General features: G+C 37.4%; 3 protein-coding genes across 3 annotated transcripts; all 3 read right to left on the bottom strand.

The window, feature by feature from the left end:
• Positions 1-266: 266 nt before the first annotated feature.
• LOC149012629 (putative GEM-like protein 8) lies at positions 267-2,583 on the bottom strand. Its single transcript, XM_089158620.1, has 4 exons — positions 2,349-2,583; positions 2,166-2,246; positions 1,732-2,006; positions 267-1,612 (listed from the first exon to the last, which is right to left on the bottom strand). The coding sequence occupies exons 1-4, from the start codon at positions 2,503-2,505 to the stop codon at positions 1,439-1,441; spliced, it is 687 nt and encodes a 228-aa protein (XP_089014746.1). The 5' UTR covers positions 2,506-2,583; the 3' UTR covers positions 267-1,438.
• Positions 2,584-8,757: 6,174 nt separating this feature from the next.
• LOC149012628 (putative GEM-like protein 8) lies at positions 8,758-10,803 on the bottom strand. The gene is made up of 5 exons (XM_089159331.1): positions 10,323-10,803; positions 10,079-10,159; positions 9,678-9,952; positions 9,385-9,558; positions 8,758-9,198 (listed from the first exon to the last, which is right to left on the bottom strand). Exons 1-4 carry the CDS (start codon positions 10,477-10,479, stop codon positions 9,385-9,387), a joined length of 687 nt encoding a protein of 228 aa, XP_089015457.1. The 5' UTR covers positions 10,480-10,803; the 3' UTR covers positions 8,758-9,198.
• Positions 10,804-23,056: 12,253 nt separating this feature from the next.
• Positions 23,057-25,161, bottom strand: LOC149012627 (GEM-like protein 4). The gene is made up of 4 exons (XM_089158867.1): positions 24,935-25,161; positions 24,735-24,815; positions 24,192-24,466; positions 23,057-24,071 (listed from the first exon to the last, which is right to left on the bottom strand). The coding sequence occupies exons 1-4, from the start codon at positions 25,101-25,103 to the stop codon at positions 23,898-23,900; spliced, it is 699 nt and encodes a 232-aa protein (XP_089014993.1). The 5' UTR covers positions 25,104-25,161; the 3' UTR covers positions 23,057-23,897.
• Between the last annotated feature and the right edge of the window lie 356 nt (positions 25,162-25,517).

The following is a 25,517-nucleotide window of genomic DNA, read 5'->3' as shown; positions in this document are numbered from 1 at the left end:
ATGTATGTAGGGAAGGTGTTTGTTGAAATGCCTGTATGTATATGAGTTGCATATAGGAGAGATCTATATTTGCTTTTGTGCTACATTCCAAAGAAACCTTCATTAGGTATTACTCCAATGGATGTAGGCACATTATTGAACAGTGTATATACTACGTACTGTGATTGTGATTGTGATTGTTTTTGTGGATTGGAAGTGTCGTGTGTTGCAGTAAGGGTGTTTACAGTCCATTAGACTGGGAAATTTGCTCAAGGTGGATATGAAGACAGAATAAGTATTTAGTGTGACTGAGTGTGCAGGTGATTTGTTTGTATTGCCCTAACCGATGAAGCTTGAGCCTGAGACAGACAGTTAGATTGTGCTAGTGCCAATACCAACACTGAGATGCAGTGATTATTAGTGAGCGTGTGTGCCAAAATGAGAACAATGCATGATAAGCTGTTTGGTGTATGAGTATATGTTGGAAATGCTTGTGAGGTAGTGCCAATAGTGGGCTCTGTAGTTTACAGATAGGTAAAGCCTGGGAAAATATTTTGGAATTCACTGAGTCACAATCCCCTCCAAGATCCAGTCTGAGAGTAACATTCTTTTCCCACTCAAAAATTCAACACACTGTGCTTGTATGGAGTTTTAGTAAACATGAAGTTTATATATGAAATATATAGTTACAATTTACAAGAAGAGAGAAGAGAATGAGAAGTGGTTCCAGCCGCCATATGTGGGTTGGGTTGTTGTTACTCTTCAACTTGGCATCTTTACGACCAAGTTCATATGACATTCCATCTCAACAAACCCCTCTGTTGGAGAATGTACATACTGTTTGGACCTGGACCTCCATTCTCTTTTGCACTGTTAGAGAACCATAAGGTGTCTCTGTTGTTGGGAATTGGAAGACCTCTTAAATCTTTAGGCCTTACTGATGCTGTGAGGTGCGTTTGAATTCTGGAATTTGAGACTATTCTCATTATGAGCCTTCAGAAATGCCAAAGCCAGATCAATTGCACCATGGCATTCGAAGTAGCTTTCGGATGGCCTTCTTCTCTAAGAGATTGAATCGTGAGATCTAGGATAAGATCATCTTCTTTGCGTCCAACTATTGTCAACATGGTTTATATAACTCATATTCTTCTGTTGGATTAGAAAGCTGGCCAATTCCTCCTCCTCTGTTTAGCTTCTCAGATTGTATGCTCAGGACACTATAGTTTCAGGAGGTCTCAGTAAATTCATGACAAAAGCTTTCATCACGTTACACTCAAAGATCCGTTTACGCTTGCACAGACTAGAAGCACATTTACCAGGGAAATCCTGTAGGATCACTTCTCCACACCCATGAAGGTTTTCCCAGATTCAGGAAATAAATACATGATACTTCAACCTTGACTGAATTTCTGGGAGGAAAAGTCAATTTCTCTTGTAATAATACAGAGAACTGACTCACCTAAGATTGAGAGATGGCCTGTTGAGTATACTTGAAAGCTTTCTGAAAATTTAGAAAACCCATAAACCAGAACTCAAATTTATCCACTGTGACTACTTGTATGTACTTTTGGTTTGGATTCTTCACATTTTGGCTTTGATTTGCTCCTTTTATCTTCTTCAACGGAATCATGACCTGTATAAGACAACAAGAATGTGAATGAGTATTGAATAGGATAATCTGAATAAAGAGTACAGTGCGGGGAGATTTTTCACAAAGAACATTTGATATTAGAATTTCTTCTCTGAATTTACCTTGTAAGGTGTTTTAATCAACTCCTGTGTTGGCAGATTGAGTTTAAGAGACCTCTCACTGCAGAAGGCAACATTTTCGGTGGAGATAAAGAGGAGCCCTGCAATAGGACCAGCTGTTGTTGACAAATAACATTGGGAAGCATTCAGTAGCTTCTCTCCTTCTCCAACACTGAAGATCTGCTTGAATAACTTCTCAATACCACCTTCTTTAAGAATTTTGGCACCTAACCTCAATTTCCCCTTCATAGCTGCTGATACCTTGGTTCCCAATTTAACTGTAACATCCAACAATTTGAAACATTCAAATACTGTCCATATTTTTCTAATTAATGGAAATACTAGTCATAGAAAAAGGAGGGGGGGCGGGGGGGAGATTTTGAAAGCTTCGGCTCAGGTTTCTGATACAAAACTGACGTTATCAGAGGAGAAATTACCATGATCATAAACTCCATGCTTGAAACTATCAGCTTTTTTCCCCAGTTTGTTGATCCATTCTATCAATGTTTCTACTCTATCTGCATTGTCAAAGCATTAGTGCACATCTTAAAGATTAAAATTATTTTTTCATGGCTAATATGGTCAAACAAATCACAGAGAGAGAGAGAGAAATGAATTACATTGTTTGAATCTGGGAGAATCCTCTGAGGGGCCAGAAATGAAGTATGGACTTGCAATTTCTGATACTGCAGTATGTTTCTCTGTTGATTTTTCAATTGTATAAGATACTGAGTTCACTGGAATTCCAATGACTTGATTTGCAAATTGGTTCTCCATATCGAAAGGACAAAGATTCACTCTGAGGCTCCAAGACCCAAATGTTCTCCACAGCCAGATAAGAATATGAATGGTGGATTTCCCTGTTGGAGCAAAACTTGCAGTTTGGTATCATATTTATAGCAACAGATTTGGGTGGTGAGTGGTCCCATAAAAAATTTTTCTTTAATTTCCTATCAAGGAGGTTGAAAAGGTCCATTCTTGTTCCTGATTTTCTCCAAGTTGAAAGTGGGTAGGGGCTGTTGGGGAGGAAAAGTAACCAGAAACATCATCTTTCCACTGTTATCACTATTTCATATTTTTCAGGAGAATGACACAGACATATATGTATGTTCTTGTCAGTTCCTGGTCAAAAGCATGAAGATCAGACACAGTGCCCAGGTGTGCTTACCTGTAATACAGACCATTTTGCATTATTTGTTCTTCAGATGAGGTGTGCACCATGTCAAGCAAGATAACGTTAGTTTGCTTAATTTTCTCCTTCTTAAGTCACCAGCTCAGCACAGAACCATGCAAGTGACATAAGAATCCAATCAGGATATGAAAGTGGAAGGGATAGACAAGGGGGAAGCATCAACACATCAGAGTTGAATCAGCCCTTTCCTTTCATAGGCCAAACAAACATCACATACTGTGGGAGTCTGAAACTTTATATGGTCGGTTAGAAGATTGCTTTATCTTGTTGACAAGTGTCCACGTAATGTAGGATCACAAACAAACAAACTTCATGGCATTGGTTAGGCAAGTATTAAAAATGAACAGAACCTCCATCAATCTCCCAAGGGATGGAGTCGATTTTTTTCCTTTTTCTTTTGGGCACCACTTTTCCCAAACTATAATTCAGCAGCAACCACCTGTGATGATATGATGATAAGAAACTTTTTATGACTATCTAACCTGAAAGCTTAAATCTCTGAAGGTTTCAGTTCAATGTTTTATATGTATATTTTTTCACCCTCACAGGTGGGCCCTACCCATGGAGAGCCACTGTAAGAGAGGGAGGATGGGTGGACAGCCTGCCTGGGTGGAGAGAATTTGGACTCGTCAGGGTGGAAAGGTCATCACCAACCTTCAAGGAGGAGGCCGGCATGATCTAGTTTTGAAGGTCCATCTCCGTTAGTATAGCTTTGTTGGTCAAGGATTTGGCATAGGAATTCACAAAATTTGGAGGATCTCATAATTAAAAATTCAATGATACCCTTCTAAGCACCACCAAATGGTTGATATCCAGCATGGGACATCAGCTCCACACCCAAAAATGACAGTTTTGCCCCTTTAACTTAGAAATTTCAACTCTCACTCATTTGAAGTTTGTTTTCGGTTACTAAAAGCATTTCTGTAATTGATTATGTAATGTATGTAGGCGTGGTGTTTGTTGAAATGTCTGTATGTATTTGCCTTTGATGCGTCTGAAAATTGTCCAGCCATCAGAGGCCTAGAAAACAAGAGTCAAATAAGGGTCGACTCACTGGTTGGGAATCCGCCTTTGCTGGCTAAGTCAATTATTGCACCATTAAAGAGCTCTGAATAGTTGCCGAGTTTAAATGAAAAATAGAATAGAGGGAGAACGATTCAATTATCTCCCCTTCGTATTAATCATTAGCTTATATAGGGTTTACCTTCAATCCCCGACCATTGGATCAATCAATAAGTCCTATTTAAGACCGTTTAATCATAAGGTTTCATTTCCCAAATCTGAGGTATTGCACGCTCCTTTCTAGGCATGGTTGCTTATCCCAAATCCATCGGGATCATGATTCTTACCATAACGGTTAGGTTCCTTCATGCTCAAGAAATTTTTCGATAATTAACTTCTCACTCTGGTCCCAATTGGTCAAGGCTAGTTGCTCACGGTTCAACCCAGTCAACTTGTCAGTATTATTTTTACTTATCATGATCCCCTAGACCATGCAGTCGAGCTCATTAGTCAACCGTATGGTATGCCCTTCTCGAACATCAAAATGATCATAGGGAAGAAATCAAACAGTCTTTCTTTTCCCGAGGGCCTTCCCGCCGCCGCTGACGCCAACCAGACGTTAGTCCTTCCAGATGTCGCTGTCATTGATCATTGTAGTTATAATTTTTCTTCCGCTCAATTTCCCAACAATGCTTGGTTGGAAAAACAAGTTTTTTGTTATATGCATATTGGCCGAAGGGGTCTTTTGGTACAATTTTTTGTCTTTCTTTTTGCTTGATGATGAATGCAGTCTTAGGCCTTGGAACCTTTTCTTGAAATCTAATACTGTCTTTGAATCTTTGTCCCTTGGAATTTGGCTTAGTCTCTGTGTTGCGTTCAAGTAGACTTCATCTTATATGAAAAAGAAAAAAAAATTCTAAGTATGGGATCGATTCCCTGCGGTGAACCTTACCAATCCGATCATTCTCGACCATAGTTGCAAAAATTTCAGAATAATGATATTTGGGTGTTTTAAATATTGATACTTAGTGGGTCTTAGTAGGGATACTACTGAAGCCCTTCCTTAGAAAAAATTATTTAATTTTTCTTAGTGGTCTTACTCTTTGTCGAAGCCCAATTTTTAAGGTCTTGCTTGGGAAGTCTGAAGCCTTCAAAATTATGGGGACTTATTCAAAAAATCCGAAGCCCTTTTTAGGTCTTACTCAGGAAGCCCAAAGTCTTAAAAATTATGGGGACTTATTTGAAAAATTCGAAGCCCTTTTGAGGTCTTACTAAGGAAGCCCAAAGCCTTAAAAATTACGGAGACCTATTCAGAAAATTCGAAACCCTTTTGAGGTCTTACTCAAAAAGCCTGAAGCCTAAAAAATTATGGGGACTTATTTGAAAAATCCGAAGCCTTGCAATCTTCTTTAATTACCGTAGTGCCCCCCCCCCCCTTCAAGGGTCTTGGAATCCAAAGTAAATAATTCATAGATTGATTATATATACGGTCAAAGTCGTGTTACAAAATGCCCGACCAAGCGTACTATATAGAAAAAAAGGGGATAAAATCTACAAATAGAACTTCTTCAAGTTTTTTCATTCCACGATAGATCATGATCTGAAACCATTTCTGGATCTATCAGTCGGTAAGCTCCTGATCCTCAGTCAGTACTTGGTCCTCTCGAACCTTGTCTTTCTAGGAGGATCTTCTTCTCTTTGTTTGTTGCCTTTGCTTCTCTCTGTCGAGCTTCAATGATTTTCAATACCTCTGCCTGCTTTTGGCACTTCTACAATAGTTTGACATAGGTAGCCAATTTGTCATGTAACAAGACCTCAAGTAACCAATGGTATGTGATTCCTATGTACAAAGCTGCCTTCATGACTTGTTTGTCCATGTTCTCAACCTTCCTGGATGCATTGTTGAAACACTGTAAAACGTCTCGGATCAACTGTCTCCTTCCTTGCTTAATGGCAAGTAACATCTCCTCGGTCTTCTTTGTTCGAATGGCAGTCTGGAATTGTCCTATGAACTTTTTAGCAAGTTTATCAAAACTAGCAACCCACACCTGATGGGAGGTTCGAGAACCACTTCAAGAGCTTCTCCAGCAAGGGATGAACCAAATACCCAATAAAGTATCTCATTGAAATTCCCATCTACTGCCATTGTTTGCTGAGAGTAGCTTATATGCGCCATCGAGTCTCCATTACCTTCAAATAATGAGAAAGTTAAGAATCTAAAGTTATGGGAAATTTCATACTTGGCGATGGCATATACGAACGAGGTCTTTCTGATGACTGAGTATATGTCGTCGGTCTTTTCCATTCTATAAGTTGTCCCAACCTCTTGTTTATATTTGCCGATTCACAACCAATCTCAGTGGCTCTGATGTTCGGCGTGTGGATAGCTCTTTTGTTGGATTGATGTGAAGTTATGGAATGCGTTTCGACTCTTCTCTTGAACCTTGTTAACATTCCTGTATGGCTGCTTCTCAACCTGACAAGCACTTTTCCTTTTTGACAAAGAGAAAGTTCTCCTGCTCTTCTCAATTTCGAATGCCTATCACCAACTTCTTCTCTTTCATCCAGTCCTGCAGTCCGTGCAGACAGCTGTCGAATATTCTGTCCTTCGACTAGGTTCCATTCTCCTCCCGACAAACGTCTTCTTCAAGGCTACACTCTCCTTCTAGTTTCCCAACCATGGCGTCTTGCTTCTTCTTGTCCATAAGGATTCGAATTCCTCAGAATCCCAATGCATCTCACCATAGTCTTGAGTAGCACATGCATGTCGAGGAACTGAACATGCATCTGGTTCATCTGTTGCTGGGTTTGATTCATCTGCTCTTGCATGGCTAAAACAATTGGTCCTTCATTATTTTGAACTTCCAAGCGTCTGCCATCATTAAGTTATTTTACTTCCCGCTCCTTGATCTCTTGGAGAAGTGGATATTCACCCCCGGGGGTGGATCCTGGTTCTAATTTCTCAGTACTGTTGATCTTATGTCAACCAAGATTTTTTAAATCATTCCCATAGACAGCGCTAATGATGCGTCTGAAAATTGTTCAACCGTCGGAGGCCTGGCAAAACAAGAATCGATGCGGACCAACTCATCGGCCGGGAATCTACCTCCAATGGCTAAGTAAATTATTTCATCATTAAAGAGCTATGAATAGTTGAAGAGCTTAATTGAAAGATAGAATAGAGGGGGAACGATTCAATTATCTCCCCTTTGTATTGATCATTATAGGGTTTACCTTCAATCCCCGACCGTTGGATCAATCAATAAGTCCCATTTAAGACCGTTAGATCTTAAGGTTTGATTTCCCAAATCCGAGGTATTGCACTTTCCTTTCTAGGCACGATTGCTTATCTCCGAATCCATCGGGATCACAATTCTTACCATAACGGTTAGGTTCCTTCGCGCTCAAGAAATCTTTGGGTTAACTTCTCCCTCTGGTCTCAATCGGTTGATGCTGGTCGCCCATGGCTCAACCCAGTCGACTCACTAGTATTATTTTCACTTATCAGCCTTTGTCTACATTCTATTGAAACCTTCATTAGGTGTTATCCCAGCGGATGTAGACACAACATTGAATAACTTATGTCCTAATTAAGGATTGTGACTGTAACTGTTTTTGTGGATTGGAAGTTTCATGTTGCAGTATGGGCATTTACAACCCATTAGGCTAGGCCATTTGCTAGAAAAGGTGGATGTGAACACTATTAACTATGTTAGTGTGACTAAGTGTGCACGCGTATATAATGAATCCCTAAATCTAACAGGTTGGAGCGTGGGACTTATGGATGATGGCAAAATCATCTATTCTAAGGCAGGGGAGCTTGGAAACAAATAACACATGCACAGTATGCTTTGCTATGGGCAATTAAGGAGGGTTTACAATACTCCAAATCAAAGACAGATCAAATTCAACATGTTTGGCTCAATGATGAAGAGGCAACCCTCTACCTACAGGCCCCACCAAAAAAACAGTGGCCTATCAACTTGATTATGATTTTGGAAAACATCAAGTCTATGCTCTCAAATGCCTCTTTTTGTAATTTTAAGTCCCAACCACTCCTGGAAACTTTCTCTAATTTAGCTAATAGTGCTACTACTACCCCTATGAGAAGAGGTAACTCTAGCCTTTAGAACAAACCTTCTCCTATTTGTATGACTGATAAGCTTTAAGTTTAATATATTTTTTCTCTATTAGTTAAAAAAAAAGGTTAAAAAAAAAGAAGACAAAAAAAAGTGTGCAGGTGATTTGTTGGTATTGCCCTAACCAGTGAAGTTTGATCCTGAGATAGACAGTTAATGGTACTAGTGCTAACGTCAATACTGGGATGCAGTGATTATCTGAGAGTGTGTGCCAAAAGTGAGAACAGTGCATGATAAGCTGTTTGGTGTGTGATCTAATTTTGGAAATGCTTGTGAAGTAGTGCCAATAGTGGGCTCTGGACGGAGTTGACAGATAGGTAAAGCATGGGAAAAACCTTTAGAATTCACTGTTTCAGAACTTCCTCCAAGTTCCTGTCTGACAATAACATTTGTTTCCCTCTCAAAGATTCAACAGTGTGCTTGCGTTGGGTTTCACTAAGATAAAGGTAAACATTAAGTTTATATATAAAAATATATATGACTAAAGTTAGAATTTAGAAGAAGAGAGAGAGAGAGACGAGATCGAATAAGAACTGGATCCAGGCACCATATGTAGGTTGGGTTCTTGTTAGTCTTGAATAAAGACTTTGATCAGTGCTAATAACACACGCCCCTCCAATTCATCTGCATTCCATCTCCCCCCCGTGGCCCACCGATTGAAAGCCAAAAGCCATCTTTTCTCATTTTGAGAAATGTACATATTGTTTGGAATGGGACCTCCATCTCCTTTGCACTGTTACAGAACCATAAGATGTCTGTTGTTGGGAGTTGAAAGACCTCTTAAATCTTTAAGCCTTACTGATGCTGTGAGGTGGGTTTGAATCTTGGACTTTGAGACTATCTGCAATATGAGCCTTCAAGATATGCCAGAGCCAGTGTAATCAGTTGCACCATGGCATCGGTAGTAGCTTTCGGATGGCCTTCTTCTCTAAGGGATCGGATCATGAGGTCTAGATAAGTTTCTCTCTCTGCATCCATCTCTTGTCGACATGGTTTATAAACTTATACTTCTTCTGTTGAGATCAGAAAGTTGACCTATTCCTCCTCCTCTGTTTAGCTTCTCAGATTGTATGCTCAGGACACTATAGCTTCGGGAGGTCTCATCAAATTCATGACAAAAGCTTTCATCACGTTGCACTGAAAGATCAGTTTATGCTTGCACAGATTAGAACCATATTTGCCAGGAGATCCTCTAAGATCACTTCACCACACCCATGAAGGTTTTCCCAGATTTAGGAAATATATACATGATGCTTCAACCTTGACTGAATTTCTGGGAGGAAAATTCATTTCCTCTTGTAATAATACAGAGAACTGACTCACCTAAGATTGAGAGATGGCCTGTTGAATGTACTTGAAAGCTTTCTGATAATTTAGAAAACCCATAAACCAGAACTCAAATTTATCCACAGTGATTACTTGTATGTACTTTTGGTTTGGGTTCTTCACATTTTCACTTTGACTGGCTCCCTTTATCTTCTTTAATGGAATCATGACCTGTTTAAGACAGCAAGAATGAATATTTAAGAGGGTAATCTGACTGAAGAGTACAGTGGCTTGGGCGGAGATATTTTCACAAACAACATTTGTTATTAGAATTTCTACTCTGAATTTACCTTGTAAGGTGTTTTAATCAACTCCTGTGTTGGCAGATTGAGTTTAAGAGACCTCTCACTGCAGAAGGCAACATTTTCAGTGGAGATAAAGAGGAGCCCTGCAATAGGACCGGCTGTTGTTGACAAATAACATTGGGAAGCATTCAGCAGCTTCTCTCCTTCTCCAACACTGAAGATCTGCTTGAATAACTTCTCAACACCCCTTTCTTTTAGAATTTTAGCACCTAAACTCAACTTCCCCTTCACCGTCGTTGATACTTTGGGTCCCAATTTCACTGTAACATTCAGAAATTTGAAACGTTCAAATACCCTCCATAATATTCTAACCAATGGAAATACAACTCATAGCAGGGGGGGAATTTATGAAAGCTTTGTCTCAACACTAACATGAAGACAATTACCATGGTCACAAACTCCATGTTTGAAATGGTCAGCTTTTTTCCCCAGCTTGTTGATCCATTCTATCAGTGTTTCAACTCTATCTGCATTGTCAAAGCTAAACCATTAGTGCATATCTTAATGATTTAAAATAACTTTTTCATAGCTAGTATGGTAAAACAAAGTATTGAGAGAGAGAGAGAGAGAGAGAGAGAGAGAGAGAGAGAGAGAGAGAGAGAGAGAGAGAGAGAGAAAGAGAGGGATTACATTGTTGGGATCTGGGAGACTCCTTTGAGGGAGTAGAAATAAAATATGGGCTTGCAGTTTCGGATACTCTAGTTTGTTTCTCTGCTGATTTTTCAACTGTATGAGATACTGAATTCACTGGAATTCCAATGACATGATCTGCAAATTGGTTCTTCATATCGAAAAGCAAGGATTCAATCTAAAACTCCAAGGCCCAGATTTTCTTCACAGCCAGGGAAGAAGATGAATTGTGGAGATTTCACTGCTGGAGCTGAACTTCCAGCTTGGTCATACTTATAGCAAACAGATTTGGGTGGTGAGTGGTCCCACAGAAATTCTTTTTCCTTGGATTTCCTTTCAAGGAGCTTAAAAAGTTCCATTCTTGTTTGTGATTTTCTTCAAGTTGAAAAGTGAGAAGGGGCAGTTGGGGAGGAAAAGTAACCAGAAGCATCATCTTTCCACCATGATTCCTACTTTAAAATTTCAAGAGAATGACAACCATAGATATATGTATGTTCTTGCCATTTCCTGGTCAAAAGCATAACTGTAGATCCCCTTGAAACCAAACTAGTGTCTTCGTATGAACATTAGAGACAAAGCCCACGTGTGCTTACCTGCACAGACCATTTTGCATTCTTCTTTTCTTCTGGTGAGGTGGAACAGAGTGTGCAGCAGGCCATCAATCAAGATATTGCTATTTTGTTTAATTTTTTCGTTCTTTCTAAGGTCACCAGCTCAGCACAGATTCTTTTAGGTGACATAAGAATCTAATCAGGATATCAAAGTGGCCTGAAGGGATAGGACAGCAACTTGATTTGATGTTTTTAAAACAAGGGAGAAGCATCAACACATCAGAACTGAATGTGCTCTTACCTATCATATATATGATTGGCCAAACAAACATCACATACTATGGGATTCTGAAACTTTATTTGGTCGGTTAGAATACTGCCTTATCTTGTTGACAAGTGTCCACGTAATGTAGGATCAACAAAAAAACTTTACTTATTCCTGGCTTTGGTTAGGCAAATTATTGAAATGAAAAGAATCTTCATCAATCTCCCCTGGATGGATTTTATTCTATTTTCCTCTTTCTCTCTCTTACGGTTACAACTTCTGTTTTCGGTCTTCACAAACCATAAATCAGCAACAACCACCTGTGATGATATGAAGATCTGCAGAAACTTTTTATGAATGTCTAACCTGGAAGCTTAATCCACTGAGTGCAGAATTCCATCGAAAGTCTTAGGTTAGTTGATGTAAAACATTTCTTGACGATCTCACTTGTGTGCCAACCTTTCTTTTTTGAGTGATCTTATATGAAGTCATATAGTGGGCCTTCAAGGCGTTTGTTTTACCAATTTTCGCCACATATATCAACCGGGACATCTGATGCCAGATAAACCAGACACAAGGAACCAGACCAGGGGGCTCAACCCTGGGAAGCTTCAGCAACACCCACTCAGGTTGGGGGCTCACTCCATGTCTTGCAAACCTGAGGGGTTCGACCGGGGTCCTCTCTGTGTGGGTTGGGGAATTGACCCATGTCTCCAAGGAGACATTTAGAGATTACCGAGATAGGGGGCTCGACCCCTAGCCTCAAGAAGATGGATAGTCGGGGAATGCTCCATACCCTAGGAAGTAGGAACTGCAGTTTCATATGTGATAGAAGATATGTTGAGTCACCTCCACATCTACCTAGAGCTACACTCCCACTAGATTGCCGGTTGTGCAAACCAGGATTGTTACGTCACACAATCTTTGTCATGCTAGTTTTAGAAGCTAGTAATCAGAACGGTCCCACTCCAACATGTGGCGTGTCAACCAAAGGGAAGATCTGCGCTAGCTAGATGATCCAACATCCTAGAGGAATCAGGTTCGACTACAAATGCTCCTCACCTAGCATTTGTCGCTGAAAGTTCATTTACTCGCACTTTGTCTATTAAAGCTTTTTAGCCTAGACTTTTAGGGCCTGTTTGGTAACATGAATCCAGAGATTTCAAATCTCTGGATTCATAAATCTGAGAATTATACCCGTTTGGTTGTAAAAATCTATAGATTCATGAAATCTAGAGATTCACCTTTTTACACTAAAAATGTGAATCTCTAGATTTATAGGTAAGGGGTGAAATCCAGAGATTTCAAAAAAGCTATACATTTGCACATTCACAAAAATCACGTCGATCAAATAGTTTTTTAGGATGAATCCACAGATTTCATTCCACAACCAAACATCTAATTTTATAAATTATAACTCCATAGATTTGAAATCAATAGATTTGAAATCTCTAGATATTTGAAATCTTCAGACTCATGTAACCAAATAGGCCCTTAAAAAACCCCAACCTCAGGGTGGCATTGCCTTTTGAATCTAACTTAACCTTCAGAGGCGGCTTCTTGACCACAAAGTTGGCCCACTCTCACTTTCCTCTTCTATGATCAGGTTCTTGAACCAGTACGGTTCACTCGAGGGGATAGATATGGGTGCAACAACTTTCATATATTTTATTGAATGTTCATCTAGAATGCTTAACCTATTGGGTGAGCAGATCATATAGGTATATCAAGTCTTTCAAAGGTGTATTAGTTGATTTGAGATGCCTTACACTTCTCATGACTTGTACTTTAAATTTGTTATGGCAAGATTCCAACTTCGTTGCTAAGCTCAAATTCGGCCTGATTGGTCCATAATCTTTTTTTTTTTTTTTTTAATCTTTTCAATAAACTAACATTCATTTCAAAGAACAGGAGCAAGACAAGGTGTCAAAATTACATAGATCCAACAACCAAGTAGTGGAATTTGGCCAATTAGTCCTCCCTATCAAGGTAATTGCTTTCCCAGCTAGAGAATGAGCAACTGAATTGCGTTCCCTAGGAACAAAGTGAAAACTACAAGACAAAAAATATGAAGAGAGGTGTTTGATATCATCAACAATATTCAAAAAGCTTAAAGGGGTATGCAATTGAGAATTAAGAATCCTGGTCAACTGTTGATGATCACTTTCCACCATGAGATAATCAAAACCCTCCGCAACTGCAGCAAGAAGACCCTCTCAAATTGGCAAGGCTACACCCTCGATAGGTGAAGAGAAGTGAGAAGGAACCGAGACCACAACTGAAGGAGATCTCTGAAGACAAAACCCAAACCTCCATTCTTATTCTTGAGGTCAGCATTCGAGTTCAATTTGAGAACCCTTGTAGGAGGGGGCATCCAAGATCGGTTTGAGGTAGTCATAGTGGCAGCAAGTTCGCTCTTCACATCCAAAAACTGAACAACATTTGTATAATCTCTGGCTTCCTTTAAGGCTTGCTTAATTATATGACTAGGAGAAAAAGTTGCCCCTTCAAATAGAAGCATGTTTTGAGCCTGCCAAAATTCCCAACAGATGAAAGAAGAAAGACATGAAATTCTATGCATATCCGGTTTATCTTTTCCAACTTTTCTCCAAGCTTGAATGAAACCTGAGAGAGAAACATTAGAATGAGGAGCTGTAAAACCAAGAGGAGAAGAATGCCAAACAACTTTAGCGATCGAACAATAAAGAAGAATGTGTTCCATAGTTTCTTCTTTCTCTCCACATCTAGGGCAGCTAGTATCATTTAACAAATTCCTATTTTTTTAAAGCTCCAGCAGTAGCTAAACCACCCGAGAGAGCCCTCCAAAGGAAAGTTTGAAGCTTTGGTGGGGCTTTGCAATTCCACACAGACTTCCACACCTCCTTAGGAACCTGCATTTGATGAAAATCTGCACCTTTTAGTTGGGGCATTTCGCTATCTTTCAGATCACATAACAAATGATAAGTTGATTTTATTGAGAACAAACCATTATTAGTCAATCCCCAAACCAACTTATCTTCCACTAGGAAAAGAGCAATCTTAATGTTAAGTAAGGCTTCAGCATCTTTAACATGAAAACAACTTCTAATCAAGTCTTCTTTCCAAACCCGGTTTGTTTGATCAATCAATTCAACCACCCAAGTAACTTGATATGATCTAGTGTTAGGATGAAGAAGCTTGAAACCATGATTTTTTGGTAAACAATTGTCCTCCCAAATCCTAATTATCTTGTCCCCTATGCCAATTCTCCACAATAAGCCATTCATTAGAGCCTTTCTTGCTTCAAGAATCCCTCTCCATGCTCAAGAGGGATTGGAGGTAATTTTAGTTTCAAAAAAAATTAAAATGAGGGTAATAAATCTGTTTATAAAATTCAACCCAATTAGAGTGAGGTTTAGACCATAACCTCCAAGCAAACTTATATAGAAAGTTTTATTTTGAAGTTTAGGATCTCTGAAACCAAGCCCACCTTTTTCTTTTAATTCGCTCATTCTCCTATATGAAACCTAACAAATTTTCCTATCACGCTCTTTATTGCCCCAATAAAACTGAGTAATAGCACTCTTTAATCTTTTTTGGTATGAAGTAGGTAATTTGAAATGTGATGCAGCATAATTAAGGCTGCTCAATGCAACTGACTTCACCATAATTTCTTTACATGCATAGGAGAGAAGCTTGCCCTTCCAACCTTGAATTTAGACATGGGTCTTTTCCTTCACCTCTCTAAATAAGTCCTTCTTAACCATCCCAAACACCACTAGTAACCCCAGATTTTTTTTGGTCCATCTCCATATGAAATCTTAGGGATTTTAAAGAACCCATCTTAGAAGGAGTGTTTGTGCTGAAAGTCAAAGAAGTTTTGTGACAATTTATACTTTGACCACTAGCTAGACATTAAAAGTCTAAACATGCTTTTAGGTTGTGCAAGTCCCACTTTAGCAAATAAGATTCTATCATCTACAAATAGCAAATAAGAAAGGGGGGAGCTTCTATTTCTGACCTTGATACATTGGATGAACCCATTCTTCTCTACTTCCATGAGGATACCACTCATGGCTTGAGCACATAGGACAAAGACTGTAGGGGAGAGGGGATCTCCTTGTGTGATACCCCTACTTGAAGTGATGTTGGGTTGGGGAATGCCATTAACAAGAATGTTATATGTAACAAATGTGATGCAAGACATTACCATATCTATCCATGTCCTAGAAAAGCCCAAAATAGTAATGACCTCTTCAATGAATTTCCCCTCTATCCTATCGTATGTTTTCTTCATATCAAGTTTAATGGCTATCAATTTCTTTTTTCCTTTTTTCTTCTTCCTCATATAATGAAATGCCTCATGTACCATCAAAACATTGTTAGATATAAGTCTTTGGGGAATGAAAGCCGACTGAGGTGGTGATATAATGGTATCAAGATGCACTTTAAGCCTTGTAGTCAGGATCTTGCTAATGACTTTAGAAGTTACATTACAAAGGCTTATGGGTCTAAATTGATCTACTACCTCAGGCTGATCTACCTTAGGGATTAAATAGATATAAGTAACATTTGAAGCAGAGGACGTGCAACCAGAGCTAAAGAATTCAAGAAAAAATTTAGTGACATCCAAACTTACCAAATCCCAAATTTTTTTTATAGAAAACAAATGAAGTCCATTCAGCTTTGGAGATTTGAGATGAATTAACCATATCCCAAACAGTTTCTTTGATCTCCTTCTCCATAGGACTGACATCAAGATAATTGTTCACCTCTATAGTCACAGGCTTTGGCAAAGCCAACAAAGCCAACTTAAGAGCCTCATCATATATCTATTGAGATGGAAAAATGCAGCTATATTGATTTGAATAAGTTCCTTAAACTCCCCATAATCTCAATTGTCAAAAATTGGAATCCTTACTATGAGGTGATTCCTAAATATTTATAGAGCATCATGATGGACGACTACCTTGACTATAGACCTTTGTCTGGTCATATTTGGGAGAAGTAGTGTGAGTACCCATACGATATATTAGTTGCTCTTAGATGATTTTGAAGGGAAACTAGAAGGAAGCATAAAGTAGGGATTTGGAAATTAAGGTGTTTCAAGAATAAAAGTTAAACTTAAGAGCCTCCTCATCTATTTGTAAGAGTCTCCAACTCTGGAAAAGCCGGCTTCTCTCCTTTGTTGGTAGGGGGGAGCTCATCTGGTCCGTTCTCCAATCCTCCTATCTTTATTGGTGTGGCATTTTCTCAATACCTAAGTCCATCTCGTCGGCAATGGAATCTCCCTTCTGTGCCTTCCTCTGAAAGGGCCAAGAATCCTCAATATTCCTCCACCCCATCAATTGGTCTAACATCTGTAGGCCTAAAACTAAGGGGGGCCTTGGAATTCGAAAGATCCAAGAAGTCAATTTTGCTGCCTTGCTCAAACTCATCTGGAAAAATATCTCTAAACAAGATTCCATTTGGGTTAATTAACTGGGTATACTCTTATCTTCTCAAATTTGATTCTTTCTGGAATGTCCCTATCCCTCTAACCTTCCTGGAGAGGAAACTTCTCCTCCTTAGATCTCGTGCCCTCCCTGCCATTTCCACCAAAATTTCTTCTAATTCCTCTACTAATTTCTAGATAGATCCATGGCATCTGATGGGTATTCTCCTTACTCTCCTCCCCCTCCCCCTCAACACTATCTATGAAACCCGCATTCCCAAATCCACCCTTCTCTTGAGCTTCATCTCCAATGGTTCCTAGGTCCCTCTCTCCCACTTTTGTCTCACACAAGTCTGTGGAACTCCTTCCCCCCCCCCCCCCATCACCTCCTCCTTCCTTGACACATTAGTTTGGCTACCTTCCACCATTAATACCTTCACCACCTCTTCGGAACCTAGTTCACTCTCCCCTTTCCCTCCCCCCTTGGCCCCCCTTGGTTTGGTTTAAAGGTCACATTTCCTGCCACACTCTCACCCTTTGGAGAGCCCTAAACCTTGCTCTCCCGACCCAAGCTTTCCTTATCACCTGCTACATCCCTCCGAACCCCAATTGCCTCCTTTGCTAGAATGGTACTGAAGACATTGAACATTTGTTCTTTTCTTAAGTAAGATTCTCTTTTGGTGCTATGGTCCACCATTTGTGGTGGAGCGTAATCTCAGGCGTTGGACTTCCAAATCCCGCTCTCTTGACTCGATTTGGAATGCTATTTATTTTGATGTTTCTTCTAGAATCATTTGTATCCCCATCCCCGGATTGTTGATTCCCCAAGGAATAGGCTCATTGTTGTTTCCCGGGAGCTCAACTCCAAAATCCATCCTTCTCTTTGATCCTTCCTTGTTTGGATCCTTCTTGTATTTCGTTACTTTGTTCCTTTTAATATATTTATTTATTCATAAAAATAAAAATAAAAATATTCATAAATAAATAAATAAAGTTAATTTTTTTTCAAACTTTTCTTTGGTTAATAGAATAGAACAGATCCATGGAACAATATCATTTAAGTCAAAATTCTAGATTAAGGTAAACACTGTTATAAAATAAAGATAATATATAAGAGAGAAAGAAGAAAACTAGAACAAGATCAATCAGAAGTGATTCATTCAGTTGAGTGCATTACATATTTATAGTAGAAAGAGCATCTACTCTGATATGGAAATACAATATATGATTCTTGCACACAATAAGATATTCTTGATATGGAAAGATAAATTGCCGCCCAAGATAGAAGGTGCATGGAATGGAAATATTGACTGCCAACATTGTGTGTTGAGATCACTGTAATCTTCAATTAAGATGGGAATGTGAATCACCAAGATTGTATGCTGAGGTGATTGAGATCTTCAATTAGAAGTATTGTCTATTGGGGGATGATGGATATCCACAATCAATATTATTTATAACACTCCCCCTTGGATGTCCATCAATAGATAATGTACCTCGTTAAAACCTTACTAAGAAAAACCCTATGGGAAAAAATCTTAGTGAAGGAAAAAGAGTATACATATCTAAATAATACGTATTGGTAGCTGCCTCATTAAAAACCTTACCAGGAAAACCCAATGGGACAAAACCTTGGTTAAGGGAAAAAGAGTACAGCACGTATTTTACTTCCCCTGATTATAAAATCATTGAGTATCTTTAAATACGTTCATTCCATTATCATATACCAACTTCTCAACATTTGAAGTAGGCAACGCCTTAGTAAATAAACCTGTCAAGTTATCACTTGAACGAGTTTGTTGAACATCGATTTCACCATTTCATTGAAGATCATGAATGAAGAAGAATTTCAGTGAAATATGTATCGTTCCATCTCCTTTGATGTATCATCGCTTCAATTGAGCTATGCATGCAGCATAATCTTCATATAATATTGTTCAAACCTCTTTTTTCTAGTAGAAGACTCATGCTTCCAGAATGTGTTGTATCATTGGTCTAAACCAAATATAAAATAGGTAACATTCACTTGTGAATAAATAGCATGTTTAAGATCTAGTTGTATATAGATCAGATAAAAATATTGCATTTGCATAACAAGTAAGTTGATGTCCACATTCATAAAATAATATCATGTCAATAATTTCTCGAATATACTGAAATATATGATTTATAACATTTCAGTGTCTTCGTATTGGAGAAGAGATAAATCTTGCTAATACACTTATAGAAAATGCTATATCTGGTCTTATACTATTAGCAAAATACATTAATGCCCCAATTACACTAAGTATGGTACTTTATGACCAGGAAATTTTCCACTATTTTCTTGGGGTCGAAATGAATCTTTCTTTATATTGAGCGATCTCACAACCATTGGGGTACTCAATGGATATATTTTATCTAGATAAAATGTCTTAAAAATATTCTCTATATAAGTTGATTGATGAACGAATATTTCATTCATAAAATGCTCAATTTACAAGTCAAGACAAAACATTGTCTTTTCGAGATTTTCATTTCAACTTTCTTCAAATAATCTACTGCTTTTGGAAACTCTTCAGGAGTTTCGATGATATTTAAATCATCATCATATATACTTACTAAAATTAGATCCATATCCTTTAATAAAGGCACAATAATAAATTGGATCATTTTTATACTTTTCATTTAGTAAATATCCACTAAATGAGATTATACCATATATGCCCTGATCATCTTTGAAGCCTTATTGAACAAACTTCCTAGGAATTTTTATATGCTTCAATCATTTTGAATTCTTCAGGGATTTTCATATATATTTCACACTCGAGTGAGCCATATAAATAGGGTGTAATAATATCCATTAGACGCATGTCAAAATTTTCATACACTGCCAGATTAATAAGATATCTGAAGGTGATTGCATCCATCACAAGAGAACATGTTTCCATGTAATCAATGCCAGGCATCTGCGAAAATTCTTGTGCCATAATTCATGATTTATATATCACGATTTTATTCATTTTCTCATTTCATTTTTCGCAGAAAAATCAATTGTACCCCACTGGCTTTATAACTTCAGATATTAGACTATAGGTCCAAAAACTTTATTTTTCAAGCGAATTCAATTCTGCTTGAATTGCGTCTTTACATTTTGGCCAATCATTTCTTGATTTATATTCATCAACAAATTTATGTTCAAGATCCTCGTCTTGTTGTATTATTTCAACAATAACATAATATGCAAAAATGTTGTCGACAACTTTATCTTTTCGATTCCATCTTTTTCCTGCAATGACATAACTAATCGAGATCTCTTCATTATTTTCAGGTACCTGAACCTCTTCTGGGGTTTCATAGAAAGTTATGTCTTCAGGATTTTCATAATCAATTGTCTCCATTTTATGACCATCTTGATCATTTGCTCCTTTCTTTTTCTAGGATTTTATCTTTGGAACCGATTGATCTTCCACGTTTAATTTCATTTGCACTGATAGATTGTCCTGCTGGGACATCAATTCTAATTAGAGCATTTACAGCTGGAATATGAGATTTAATAACTCTTAGCAGGTCAGCAAATTTGGCAGTTGATTTATAATATTTATTGCATTATCCTTTGAACTTCAAGTTCACAGTGCTCAGTGCGAGGATCTAATGAGATAATGATAATGCATATAATCAATCTCTTTTTCCAACTGTTTATTCTCTCTCCCTCATGTTGGAAAAACTAATTCATCAAAATAATACTCAGCAAGTATTGCATTAAATAAATCTCCTATCCTTAGCAATATTTTGAATTATATAAGGAGATTTATATCCAACATATATTCCCAACTTTATTTTGGGACTCATCTTTGTGCGTTGTGGTGGAGCAATTGGAACGTAAGCCGCACATCCAAAAATTTTAAGATGAGAAATATTTGGCTTCTGACCATAAGCCAATTGTAATAGGGAGAATTTATGACAACCTTTTGGCCTGATGCATACAAATGATGCTTTGTTCTTATAACCAATAGTTTAGCTATTAATTGGAGACATTTAATAAATGATTTTGCTAAACCATTTTGGATATAAACATAAACAACATGCTATTCAACTGTGATCTTAGTTGTTATACAATAATCATAAAGCCTGAGATGTAAATTCACCAGCATTATCAAGACAAACTGTCTTTATCTTATAATCCATAAATTATGCTCTTAATCTCATTATTTGAGCAAACAATCTCGCAAACACCAAATTGCGAGTTCATAATGAACATACATGTGACCACTTTATAGATGCATCTACTAAAATCATATATTATCTGAATGGTCCACATGATGGATGAATGGGCCCATATATTTCACCTTCTATACGTTTTAAAAACGTAGAATGTTCAATCTCAACTTTAGCTGGTGAATATTTAATAATAAATTTTTCTTGAGAACAAACAATACAAGAAAATTCACTTAATTGAAAAATCTTCTGGTTCTTCAATGGATGACAATTGAATTTTCAATAGTTTTTCGCATCATACTTGATCCGGATTGTCCAACCGGTCATGTCAAATAATAAAATTATTGGAATCAATGTTCATTTGATTTACCCAAGCATGTGTTTCAACCATGCGATATTCGTGTAGTACAAATTGGGAGAAATATCTAATACCTTTGTATAGATATTTACTTATACCATTATTTATAGTCTCAATCTGATAATCATTTTGGCCAATAGCTTTGAAACTTAATAAGTCTCTTTGAGACTTACTACAAAATAATGAATTATTCATAGCCAATTTTATCTCCCAGATAATAATAGATTAGCTCTTCCGAAGCTTCCAATCAATGTTGTACTAACAATTCTTGTATGAACATTGGCTTCCGTGTCATCAAATAAAATAACCATAACCAAATCTTCAACTATTATCTTCAAAGGAGTTTGTAGCATCTAGATGTGTAGTATCTATGAAGCCATTAAAATCATCATTTTTTTTTTATAGGCAAAAATTGCTCAAGTATCATGATTTTGAAAAATCCAATTTATCTCCACATTATTTTTATTTCTTTAATTAAGGCTTGACAAAGCTTAATTAAATATTGTGAAATACGACAGATACATGTCTAATGGCTTTCATATCACATCGGTAATAAATATTATCTTCACTCCTTGAATTGTTATATTGAGAATCCTTATTATTCTCTTATTTATTTCCATAATAATGACGGTAATTATTCCGTCTTTTGTCTCATCCTCTTCCATAGTCATGACCAAAATTTTAATTTTGCCTTCTTTCAGGCATATCATGAATTGTTGTATTCATTTCAAGGAATGGAACAGAACCAATAAGACGAGCTTCATGACTTTCCATTAATAGTCCATTATTTTACTCAGCCACAAATAGGCATGATATCATTCAGAGTATTTCTTAAAACTCCTTTTACAATATTACTATTGTAACAACAAATCTGAAACTTGAAAATTTGCTGGAATATTTTCATGAATAATATTTTCTCCTTATAATTTCAAAAGAGAATTAATTCAAAAACTATAGAACTTTTAAATCTTGAAACTTCATGTGCATCTGCAGAACTGTATTTATTTACAGTTTCAAATCTTGCAACTTCATGTGCATCTGTAGAACTGTATTCATTTACAGTTTCAAATCTTGCAACTTCATGTGCATCTCTGAATCGTATTCATTTACGAGTTTCAAATCTTGCAACTTCAAATGCATCTCAGAATCGTACTTATTTACTGCTTTCAAATCTTGTAACTTCATGTGCATCTGTAGAACTGTATTCATTTACAGTTTCAAATCTTGCAACTTCAGGTGCATTTAACAATATTTGTGGTGCAAAGCTGGCAACCACTATATACAATAAATAAAACCACAATCGTTAAAGCAACATAATATCTTATTATTTGATTGATTCTTAGATTCAATAAAACACATACCTTTTTATCATGATGCACTTACATTTCAAGATGAACAAGGTAAACTCCATTGTTTACAAAAACGTGCGAGGAGGTCGATCATTCTTTTTACTTTGGAATATAAAACATAATGATACATAGTCTGCTGTCTTTCTTCTCAAAACGCAATACTTCGAGCGGATTCGTTCTTTGAGCGGAATCGTGCTGATAACGTGTTATAAAATAAAGATAATATATAAGAGAGAAAGAAGAAAACTAGAACAAGATCAATCAGAAGTGATTCATTCAGTTGAGTGCATTACATATTTATAGTAGAAAGAGCATCTACTCTGATATGGAAATACAATATATGATTCTTGCACACAATAAGATATTCTTGATATGGAAAGATAAATTGCCGCCCAAGATAGAAGGTGCATGGAATAGAAATATTGACTGCCAACATTGTGTGTTGAGATCACTGTAATCTTCAATTAAGATGGGAATGTGAATCACCAAGATTGTATGCTGAGGTGATTGAGATCTTCAATTAGAAGTATTGTCTATTGGGGGATGATGTATATCCACAATCAATATTATTTATAACAAACACAAATTTCTCAAGCTATTTTCTTTTTCGGTACAAAGGGGCTTTATTAAGCCGGAGATAAGGATATTAATATGCATCAACAAGAGTCGAACCCACGACCTCTTCACTAAGAGGTGTTGGTTTCACCACTAGAACAGTTTTGCGTTGGCAACCCTATTTTCTTTACATCCAAAGACATCAAACACTTCCTGTTGCATATATACAAGTTTCATTTACATGAACATGAAGTCTGTACATGAAATCATTTGAAATGAGTTTCCAACAAACAAAAAAGAGAGATAGTTCCAAAAGCCATATACAGGGTGGATTCTTGATGCTTCGTCACATCTAAATTGCTGATCTCAACTTGCTTCTTTGCCATTTAATATATATATATATATATATATATATGACAGTTCCATCTCAGCAAGTCACTGTTTTGGCCATGCTAACTCTGAAACATAGCTGATGATCAATTGTGTTGAGAATGCACATATCTTTTGGAATTGGAACTCTGTTCTCTCCTGACTGATTGAGAATCACATGTTGTTCCAAAGCCGCCCTGGAAGCCAAAGGCATACCGTGTGCTGGGAGTAGCTTTCAGATGGCCTCCTCTGAAAGATTGGATCATGAGCTCCGCATAAATTTACCTTCTGCGGTTCTGTGTCTCATGAGAATGGTAATATATCTTGAACCTCTTCTCTTTGGTGTTGACAACTGATCAATTCCTTGTCGTGGGAGATCAAGTAATAACTCGTCCACACGAATGATGGTTGGCATCCGTTAAAAGCTTTAAGAAATATATACATGAAACTTTTAACAAATGCTGAATTCTTGGGCGGAGCAGTCAGTCTCTGTTCTTATAATGACAGAACTGACATACTTAAGATTCAGAGATGGCCTGTTGAATATACTTGAAAACTTTGTGAAAATTTAAGAAACCCATAAACCAGAACTCAAATTTATCCACAGTAACTACTTGTATGTACTTCTGGTTTGGGTGCTTCACATTTTCACTTTGGTTGGCTCCCTTTATATTCTTCAATGGAATCATGACCTATATAAGATAACAAAACATGTTTGAGTAAAAAAAAAATCTAATAGAGCATGCTACAAAAATGCTGGAAGTAGATGTCTTCAGGGATCATTAGTTCCAGAAATTTTATCATGAATTTACCTTGTAAGGTGTTCTGATAATCTTTTGTGTTGGCAAAGTGACTTTAAGAGATCTCTCACTGCAGAAAGCAACGTTTTCAGTGGATATAAAGAGAAGCCCTGCAATAGGACCAGCAGTTGTCGACAAATAACATTGGGAAGCATTCAATAGCTTCTCTCCTTCTCCAACATTAAATATCTGCTTGAATAACTTCTCAACACCACCTTCTTTAAGAAGTCTGGCACCTAAGCTCAACTTCCCCTTTACAGTTGCAGATACCTTGGACCCCAATTTAACTGTAAAAATTCAAGAGTTTGGAACAACATTCAAATACTGTTCATTGTTCTAATGGCAATACTAATCTAGAGAAGAAAAAATATTGAAACCTTTGGCTCAGATCAACATAGTTATCAGAAGAGAAATTTCAGAAAACACTTCCAGTAAATTTTAGTGAAATTACTCAGAAAAAAACTACTCAGTTCTTATCATAAAATAATAAAAACAGGGTTTTTTTTGGGGGGGGGAGATGAGAGAATAACTAAATTCTAGCATGAAGATGCTTACCATGATCACAGAGTCCATGTGTGAACCTGTCGGCTTTTTTCCCCAGCTTATTGATCCGTTCTATCAGTGTTTCAAATCTGTCTGCATTGACAAAGCTAAGCCATCTTAGTGCATAGCTTAGATATTTAAATTATAGCAACTAGTTAGTAAATTAACCCAGGGGGAGAGAGAGAGAGGGAGAGAGAACATAGACTAATTACTTTGTTTGGATCTGGAGGACTCATTTGGAAAAGATATAAAATATGGGCTCGAAGTTTCTGATCCTGTTGTATGCTTCTCTGCTGATTTTTCAACCGTTAAGGATACTGAGTTCACTGGGATACCGATGACTTGGTCTGGAAATTGGTTCTTCATATTGAAAGAATTCATATTCAATCTGAGACTACAAGGCCCAAATGTTCTCCACAGCTAAAGAAATGAACTTACAGGTTTAACTGCTGGAGCAAAACTTGCAGTTGGTTAGCATATTTAAAGGAACAGGGTTGGGTGGTGAGTGAGTCACAGCATTGTGTTGCCAAGTCATCTATGGGTCATCAACATCAATAAAGACAGAGATTTGGATAAAGAATGAAAAATAAAAAGGTCCCACAGAATTTTCTGTTTGATGGCCTTTCAAGTGATCGGAAAACTGAAACTTTTAATCTTTCTCCATGTGAAAAGCGGGTAGGAGCAGTAGGGGAGCAAAAGTAACCAGAAACATTATCTTCCCACCATTGTTTCTCTATAAAGTCTCCAGGAGATTGACATTGTCAGATACATCTATATTCTTGTTATTTCTTGGTC

The sequence above is a fragment of the Hakea prostrata genome, chromosome 6, assembly GCF_041222555.1.
Source record: "Hakea prostrata isolate BN-2017 chromosome 6, UWA_Hpros_2, whole genome shotgun sequence".
Taxonomy (NCBI): Eukaryota; Viridiplantae; Streptophyta; class Magnoliopsida; order Proteales; family Proteaceae; genus Hakea; species Hakea prostrata.
Note: the sequence above shows the minus strand (reverse complement) of the source record. Positions and strands in the feature narration are given on the sequence as shown.